Here is a 9,476-nt window from a genome sequence, read left to right on the forward strand (position 1 = left end):
CGTTTATATTTTATTTAGTTATAATAAATAAATAATTATATATGTTTTAATGTCAGTGGATTATATTTACTTCCAAGTCTGTGCTTCATATCATTTGGTTTCAATTTTTCAGTTGTTATTTCTCAATCCAATAGAACGAAGGATGTTGAATTATACTATATGCTTACTAATATTTAATGTGATGAAATATACCTCGAGAGGAAAGACAGTTAAATTGAATCAAGTGAAAAGATAGGAAGAGAGGGAAAGGGCTAGCTTATATTTTTTAAATAGTATGTTTGACTTTTGATACATGTATTTATAAAGTTACCCACATATCATAATTTATAGATTGTATAAAATTTTTACACTTATGAAAATTAAAGTTTTCAGAAATTTTTTAAGAGAAAAAGAGACACCTGTTATCTCTCTAAAATGATTTTACACTAACATTCAATAGCAACTATGTATTCCATCAAATCATTGCAGTTCAACTCCACTTAAATGCTATGACTTGAGAGTTAATCAATATCTATTAATGGTTAACATAAAATTTTACATTGATAGAATATGTTGATGGCACTTATATTTTAAAGATACTATTGTTAAAAAAAAATGTTATATTTATTTATATTTCAATTCAGAAAAATTAAATGCGAAATAATTTCAATATATGTGTTAATGTCAGAGATTTGTATCCTTTAAAGTGTGTAAAGTGAATTTTTTTTTTTTGTTTATTTTAGAAATGACTGATACTAATTTTAGGAATATTCGATTCCATCTTCTTACCCTGCGCTACCCACACAAATTTTTTTCTCGTCTCTGCGCTATCAATCTCCGATCCTCCGCTACATTACCATGGCACCCCACCGGTTTCCCACTGTCCGCTCACCGCTCCTCTCACTATGCATCATCATCTTCTTCAGTATTGTTCGTTGAATCATTCTGGATAGTAATATTTCAGTGGTTATCATTGTACAAATACTGTTACGATTTTGCTAATTCAAATGTTCATACCGTGTTAATTGAAAATGAAATACTATGAGATGAGATGTCTCCTTCACATGAGTTATATTAAATCATTGTTTTACTGTGAAAAATACTACACAGTTTGACTATATATTCAAAAATATTGATTATAATTATAATTATAATTTAGGGTGGTTATAATGTGAAATCAACACCAAGTCAAGTAATGCAAAGGCCGTTAACAACAAAAATGCGCCACAGTATTTAATTATTAGGTAATTAATTAAAAATTATGTTTTATTATTTTTCTTTAACTTCGATGTTATTATAATTTTTATGGAAAGACCAAGAAAGTCTCAGTCTTCGATAGTGTTCAAATTAACACCTAATCACATTTTATTTTTGTGTGCATTGTTTTATAATTTCAACAAATTTGTGATAGATGTATTCTAGGCCAAGAAGATGTATATACTATATAATGCATCATGTTCTGCTTTCACCTACATAAATAAATTCCAAGCCATTAGAGGAAGAATATTAAGGGTGATAGCTAATAATCTGAATTCTGAAATATGTCTTCTTCTGATCACAAGTATGATGTGTTCATTAGCTTTAGAGGAGAGGATACACGAAAAACTTTCACTTCACAGCTTCATAAAGCTCTCTGCAAGGATAATATAGAAACATTCGTTGATTATAATCTTAAAAGGGGAGATGAAGTTGGACCCTCACTCACAGAAGCAATCAGTTATTCACGGATATCTGTTGTTATTTTTTCGGAAAACTATGCAAACTCAAAGTGGTGTTTGGTTGAACTCGCACATATAATGGAGTGTAGAAGATTTTATGAACATGTAGTTATACCTGTGTTCTATGAAATTGAACCATCACATGTTCGTTACCAGGAAGGAAGTTACAAGACAGCGTTCGCGAGATATGAAGCAGAAGCCAATATAAGTCGAAATTTCGCCAACAGTTTAATTGAGTGGAAAGCTGCTCTCGCTTCAGCAGCTAATATATCTGGATGGGTTTCTCGTACATACAGGTAAGACTTTTTTTCTTCTTAATTTGTCTAAGCTGACATAATTTTCTTTTATTTGTAAACTTTTTTTTTTTTTTTTTTTTTTTTCAATTTTTTCTCTAAATTTTTTTTAAATTATAGAAACATTCGTTGATTATAATCTTAAAAGGGGAGATGAAGTTGGACCCTCACTCACAGAAGCAATCAGTTATTCACGGATATCTGTTGTTATTTTTTCGGAAAACTATGCAAACTCAAAGTGGTGTTTGGTTGAACTCGCACATATAATGGAGTGTAGAAGATTTTATGAACATGTAGTTATACCTGTGTTCTATGAAATTGAACCATCACATGTTCGTTACCAGGAAGGAAGTTACAAGACAGCGTTCGCGAGATATGAAGCAGAAGCCAATATAAGTCGAAATTTCGCCAACAGTTTAATTGAGTGGAAAGCTGCTCTCGCTTCAGCAGCTAATATATCTGGATGGGTTTCTCGTACATACAGGTAAGACTTTTTTTCTTCTTAATTTGTCTAAGCTGACATAATTTTCTTTTATTTGTAAACTTTTTTTTTTTTTTTTTTTTTATCAATTTGTTCTCTAAATTATTATTACATTATATGATATTTTGTTGCTGAACCATAAACTCATACTTATGGCAAATGTTGTTTTGGGTGAGAAGTAGAGATAACAAAAACTATAATGTCTCATGGAAATTAAAATGCACATTAGATGGCTGGCGAATTCATGAATTTATGTTCAAAGTGAAATTTATGTTCTTATATCGATAGTTATGTTAAATGTGAGAATTATAAATAATAATTTTAAAATTTATTTTAAATAAAAATATTATATGGCAAACTAGACCTTTGGGTTGGGCTTAGACATTGTTTTTATTTAATCATGTTATTTAATCTGGCTCAATAAAGGATAACCTGTTTTGTCAGCTCTAGTGAGAAGTTACTTCCTGAAAATGAACATGTCATTGGCCATTTTTATTCTAATCCTCATTTGTTCTGTGGAACAGGCAATGTTATAGTTGGTTTTTTCTTCTCTCACCAAATTATACTAGTGCAGCCTTACTAGATTTAATCTAGTTTGTTTATTTCATGTTATTTATTTATTTATTTATTATATATTTACTTTTTGGTGCAGGGATGATTCTCAACTCATCGACGACATTGTGAAAGATGTTTGGAAAATGTTGTCCCTGATGTATCCTAATGAACTGAAAGACCTTGTTCAAATTGATGAAAACAATAAATATATTGAATCATTGCTAAAGAAACATCAAAGCATTGGAATATGGGGATTTGGAGGAATGGGAAAGACAACAATAGCAAAACAGATATTTGCCAAGCACTTTGCCCAATATGACAGTGTATGCTTATTGGAAAACGTAAGAGAAAATACAGAAACCTTTGGAGTAACACATATACGTACTAAGCTTATTTGTGAGCTACTAAGGCGACAAGTTACTGAATCTGAGATTGTTGGACTTCGCACATTCATTAAGAGGAGGCTAACTGGTAAAAAGGTTTTAATAGCTCTTGATGATGTGGGTGATACAGAACAATTAGATGAACTGTGTAGGTATCTTGATGAACTTGGACAAGACAGTAGGCTCATTATCACGACAAGAAATAGACATATGCTTAATGGAAGAGTTCATGTTCAATACAAGGTCAAAAAATGGAAGCTTGATGAATCTCTCAAGCTTTTTAGCTTAGGAGCCTTCAAGCAAAGCCATCCTAAAGAGGGTTATGAGGATCTTTCAAAAAGGGCGGTTGCATATGCAGGAGGCATTCCATTAGCCTTAAAAGTCTTGGGTTCATATTTTCATTCCAGAGATTCTGATTTCTGGGAATCTGAATTAAATCATCTTGTGAACAATGGAGAATCCCTGAGCAAAATTGAGAAAGTGTTTAAAGGGAGTTATAATGAATTGACACAACGGGAGAAGGAAATCTTTCTGGACATTGCATTCTTTTTCAAAGAAGAAAATAAAGATTTCACGACAAGGATACTAAATGCATGTGGTTTCAATGCTACTGGTGGAATAAAACTCCTCCAAGAGAAAGCTCTTGTAACCATTTCAAATAGTGGTAGAATACAAATGCACGATTTACTACAAAAAGTGGCTTTACAGATAGTTCAATGCAAAAAAAATTGTAGCCGAAAAGATCCAGGAGAGCGTAGTAGATTGTGTGATATTAAAGAAATTCGTGATGTATTTAAAAGTAGTAGGGTAGGAACACTATCCTCTTAAATTTTCAAGGTAATAATTATAAATTAGTTTCTGCCGTTTATTGACCTCTATTTTTGTTTATTCATTTATCAGGATACTCATAAAGTTGAAGGCATACTATTTGATTTATCTCAAAAATTAAAGTTAGATGTTCAAGTTGACACATTCAAAAAGATGACGGAATTAAGATTTCTTAGACTTTATGTCCCCTTGGGTAAGAAGAGATTGACTAGTGTGTCTATTCCTGAATATATCATGCCATTTTCTGATAAATTGAGGTACCTTGAGTGGGATGGATACCTGTTGAAAACTCTTCCACAACCTTTTTGTGCTGAGCTACTTGTTGAGATTCGCCTGCCGCACAGTGAGGTTGAACATCTTTGGCATGGCATGCAGGTGTGTATGCGCTGTCATAGTTAGCTTAGGTTTGAATTTGAATAAAAAATTAATTTTTTGCATTTTTACTTATAATAGGAACTTCCGAATTTAGAAGGAATCGACCTAACCGAGTGCAAACAGTTGACTGAGCTCCCTGATTTGTCTGGGGCTTCAAAGCTCAAATGGTTGTATCTTTCAGGTTGTGAAAGTTTATGTGAAATTGAGCCACATGTGTTTTCAAATGACACACTTGTTACTTTGATACTAGACAATTGCATAAAACTGCAAAGTCTTACCTGCGGGAAACATTTGACATCTCTTGAGAAGATCAATGTCTATGGCTGCTCAAGCCTACAGGTATTTTCACTGTCCTCAGATTCAATTGAAAGGTTGGATTTAAGTAAAACAGGAACCGAAAAATTGCACTCATCAATTGGTCATATGAAGAAGCTAGTATATCTCAATTTAGAAGGTTTAAGACTTTCTAATCTGCCAAGTGAATTGTCTTGTCTGAAATCACTTACTGAACTTCGGCTTTCTAATTGTGATATAGTAACTGGGTCGAATTTAGAAGCCGTGTTTGATAGCAAGCTGAGATCATTGAAAATACTATATTTGAAAGATTGTGTTAAATTACTTGAACTCCCTACAAATGTCAATTCCTTATCATCATTGTATGAGTTAAGACTAGATGGAAGCAATCTGGAGATATTGCCTGTTAGCATCGAGGGCCTCTCAGAGTTAGAAATTATGTCATTAAATAATTGCAGGAATCTTCGCTTTCTCCCGAAACTTCCTCCACATATCAAAGAGTTTCATGCTGACAACTGCACTTCATTGGTGAGAGTGTTCACTCTGAATACTTTCTCAGAAAGCATGAAAGGAGAGAATAAGTACATATCATTCAAAAATGACATGGAGTTGGATGAGTCTTCACTCGTCTGCATGACAGAAGGTGCCATATTAACAATGAAGACAGCTGCATTGCACAATATGTCAATTGAAAAATACAGTTTGAAAACTCATAGCTACAATTATGATAGTGTTGTGGTGAGTTTACCAGGAAGCTCAGTTCCAATGCAGTTTGAATACCAAACAACAGATTCCACTTCTATTACTCTTGATATTACCAAGTTTCACTATTACTCGCGGGGATTCATTTTCTGCGTCGTTGTTTCTCCATCTCTATCCTATGGAACAAGGGAGCATGGTGGTGTTCAAATCCAATGTCAATGTTTTATGAAAAATGGAAGTAATGTGGGAGTTGTGTCTAAGTGGCATCATAAAGCTATTGAAGATTTGAACATGAATCATGTTTTCTTTTGGTATGATCCATACCATTTTGACAGCATACACTACTTTTTTGACACTGTTTCTTTTGAATTCAGTGTTTCAACTGATAGCGGGGAACAGAATGACTTTTTCAGTATCAAAGAGTGTGGGATCTATCCAATTTATATTTCAGAGTTTCCTACGCTTTTAGACAATCTGAGTTTTGAAGAGCGCATACAATCCTATTTGCGTTTAAAAATTTGGTATAATTTAGAAATGCTTGAATCGTATAAATTACGTGAGGAGAAGGAAAAAACTACTCTCTTTGAAATGAAATATATGCAAAATTGGTAGTTGAAAGATTGATGTGTCCGATTAAAAATTTAGTTTAGATATATCAACTTTTCAATTATCATTTTTGCTTATATTTCATTCTGGAGGGAGTAGCATATAACCAAGATCTGAACTTCACTGACAAATATCAGTATTCCTGTCACGGCATAATTGGTATTGAACTTATATTAATCTAATATATTCTTCTTTTAGGTTGCATTTTTTTTTCTTTCAACATTATCCTTGTAATTGATGGTGAAAAACAGTAGGTATTGCCATGCTTCATTTCTTTACTTTTTAACTTTATTGCATGAAAGATGTGAAGTTTCATGAAATAGGGAGGGAAAGTTGGAGTTTGCGTGATTGGAGATGGGTATATCCAGCATGTGTTCCAGTTGTATAAAATCTGATGCCTTTTAAAGATTTTTTTACAATAGTTTGAGGAATAAAATCCGATGATTTGCAGTTGTATATCATTATCAATATTTGTGTATTGCTGTGTATTCTAATTTATGATTTTGATATGAATGTCTTATTTTTATTATTGGGCATTGTGGAAGGAACAAATGCCACCTTCCTTCCTCTAATACAATTTTGTGAATCAGCAAATAACATCACTTTGTAATTATGTTTGTTAGATTTTTTCTAGAATAGGTTAGACAAATTAGAATTTTATTTGTTCCCCTTAATTTGTAATTATGAGATGAAAATTTTGTAACTATTATTTATACTCAAAATATCAATGCAAAATGCATCAAGCCAATTTTACTGACATGGGGTTTACTATCAAACCTATGATTTCTTGATTCAAATCGTGTTGTTTCCCCTACTTATTTCACTTCGGCTTGCGTTCAGTTTCCTCGTTGCGATTTCGTTTTTCGGTTTCGAAAAGGCGTGGTTTGTGATTTTGTTTTTCTATTTTGGTGAATTTGTGGTTTTGATTGTGGACTCTTGGTTCTAATCAATGCAGTTGGTCGTGTTCTTTTGGTTGTGCTTCGCGACTCCAGGGTGCATATATGGTCGTCAAACGTTTTTGTGTATTGCATTTCCTGTTCAACCGCATTGGTGTTTAATATGATCCTGTTTGTCATGAATCACTTTAAGGATCGTTCTAGGTTGGAAACTTATATATTGCAGTCAAAATCACATATTGTTGGAGAATGCAATAACCGAAGTTACAAAATTTAGAATCAGATGATTCCAAAACGAGGTGAAAGATGACGTTCTGAAACGCGGGTTAGGCTGTTGAATAACTGAAATAGAGTATGTAGAACTCGAAATATGATTGCAAGTTATTGGACACCAATATTGGTAAAATTTGTGTATTAGGGTTTGATGTAAAGGAAACTAAAAATTATAATTCAACAAACGAACCAAGAACACAATAGCGCCATAACCTAGGGATTGATAAGTCAAAAAGAATGCCACAAGAATTAACAACCTAAATAAGTTCAAAATGAATTTTTTCAAGAACTCTAGAAAGCAAAGTCTCACAAAATAACAATATGTTCTAAATCTTCCTTGCATCACCTAGAGGTTTGCCTTTTATAGTGACATCACCTCACAAGTTCTCTAAATTTGACCCAACTCAAACTTTAACAATTAGATCCAAATGTTCTTACTAATTCAGTCTATTACTAATTCATTCATTGACTTCTTCAATTTGGATTAACAAAATTACTATCTTGGACTTCAAAACTTCATGAGTTGGACTTGTTTCAAATAAAGTGGTTATCAAGTTATTTAGAGCATCATTTGCCTTCTTTAACCTTGCTTTTGCCATTTGAGTTCCAAGACCTTGAATATCATCTATGTTTCATTCACTGGTTATGCTTTCTATATCCTCATCGGTGTGTTGTGATTATTTTTGGTGTTTCGCATGATTTGGGTTTGCCCTTTCTTTTGTGCCTTGGTGTTTTTTGTGACTCGTTTTCTTATGAGTTGGTGTTTCTTTGCCCTTATATTTTATTTGTTTACTGCTTGTTATTTGAGTGGTTGCTAGTTGCTGCACATGTATTTATATTTTTGCTGCCACAATTTTTTTTTAAGTCTTTGTTGATATGATGACTATTTCAAAGAAATACTACTCTTGTGTCCATTTCACCAGCAAAAATTATGATGTTTGGGAATTTCTGTTCAAAATCTATGTCAAAGGGAAAGGTTTATGGGGTCACGTGGATGGGACGTCTAAGGCGCTAGAAGAAAATGATGTCTTGGATGTTTGGGAAGTGAAAGATACTCAAATCTATTATATCTATTATCTATTATCTATTATCTATTATATATATTTAAAACAGACTCCCATGTCAACTCTCATGCCACCTCATAGTATTTCTTCCACATGTGCAAACATATCCCACCTCAACAAAAAAGCTTATGTGTACGCCTTAGAGAGTTCTCTTGTGTTTTTATGTTTCACCTCATTTTTTCTAATTAGTTTCTAAATAGTTTTTTTCCTCTTTTAATCCCTCTAATCCCTAATTTTTTTAATGACTTCCTCCAACAATTTCTTCTTCCCTCTTGTGTAGGTTGGTTCGTTGCAACAACAAAAATTCTTCTCTTTGTCTATTTCTAATTTTGGTGTCATGTTCACCTCATTTTTTTCTACTTAGTTTCTAAATAATTTTTTCCTCTTTTAATTCCTCTAATCCCTAATTTTATTAATGACTTCCCAGTCATTCGCCATCCTCGCAAAATCATCTTCTTCTTCGAAATTGCCGACTCTACTCCAAAGATACACTGAAAGAGGTATAGGTTGGCCAAAGATACACTGAAAGAGGTATAGGTTGGTTCGTTGCAACAAAAAAAAATCTTCTCTTTGTATATTTCTAATTTTGGTGCCATGTTCACCTTATTTTTTTCTACTTAGTTTCTAAATAATTTTTTCCTCTTTTAATTCCTCGAATCCCTAATTTGTTTAATGACTTCCCAGTCATTCGCCATCCTCGCAAAATCATCTTCTTCTTCGAAATTGCCGACTCTACTCCAAAGATACACTGAAAGAGGTATAGGTTGGCCAAAGATACACTGAAAGAGGTATAGGTTGGCCAAAGATACACTGAAAGAGGTATAGGTTGGCCAAAGATACACTGAAAGAGGTATAGGTTGGCCAAAGATACACTGAAAGAGGTATAGGTTGGCCAAAGATACACTGAAAGAGGTATAGGTTGGCCAAAGATACACTGAAAGAGGTATAGGTTGGCCAAAGATACACTGAAAGAGGTATAGGTTGGCCAAAGATACACTGAAAGAGGTATAGGTTGGTTCATTGCAACAA

General features: G+C 33.1%; 2 protein-coding genes across 2 annotated transcripts; both read left to right on the forward strand.

The window, feature by feature from the left end:
* The first annotated feature begins 1,520 nt into the window (after positions 1 to 1,520).
* On the forward strand, positions 1,521 to 2,123 carry LOC105852581 (disease resistance protein RPV1-like). Its single transcript, XM_073363670.1, has 2 exons — positions 1,521 to 1,993; positions 2,111 to 2,123. The coding sequence occupies exons 1-2, from the start codon at positions 1,521 to 1,523 to the stop codon at positions 2,121 to 2,123; spliced, it is 486 nt and encodes a 161-aa protein (XP_073219771.1).
* Positions 2,115 to 6,620, forward strand: LOC101488696 (disease resistance-like protein DSC1). Its single transcript, XM_012718631.3, has 4 exons — positions 2,115 to 2,474; positions 3,124 to 4,216; positions 4,310 to 4,612; positions 4,691 to 6,620. Exons 1-4 carry the CDS (start codon positions 2,257 to 2,259, stop codon positions 6,218 to 6,220), a joined length of 3,144 nt encoding a protein of 1,047 aa, XP_012574085.1. The 5' UTR covers positions 2,115 to 2,256; the 3' UTR covers positions 6,221 to 6,620.
* The last annotated feature ends 2,856 nt before the right edge of the window (positions 6,621 to 9,476 follow it).

This window comes from Cicer arietinum, chromosome 7 (genome assembly GCF_000331145.2).
Source record: "Cicer arietinum cultivar CDC Frontier isolate Library 1 chromosome 7, Cicar.CDCFrontier_v2.0, whole genome shotgun sequence".
Lineage (NCBI taxonomy): Eukaryota > Viridiplantae > Streptophyta > Magnoliopsida > Fabales > Fabaceae > Cicer > Cicer arietinum.

What these genes read in the sequence shown, in the direction of transcription:
- LOC105852581 (XM_073363670.1), top strand. Translation starts at nt 1,521, where the DNA reads ATGTCTTCTTCTGATCACAAGTATGATGTGTTCATTAGCTTTAGAGGA.
- LOC101488696 (XM_012718631.3), top strand. Translation starts at nt 2,257, where the DNA reads ATGGAGTGTAGAAGATTTTATGAACATGTAGTTATACCTGTGTTCTAT. An exon ending in TGGGTTTCTCGTACATACAG is followed by an intron (nt 2,475 to 3,123) that starts GTAAGACTTTTT and finishes TTTTTGGTGCAG; the next exon opens with GGATGATTCTCAACTCATCG. An exon ending in ATGTATTTAAAAGTAGTAGG is followed by an intron (nt 4,217 to 4,309) that starts GTAGGAACACTA and finishes TTCATTTATCAG; the next exon opens with GATACTCATAAAGTTGAAGG.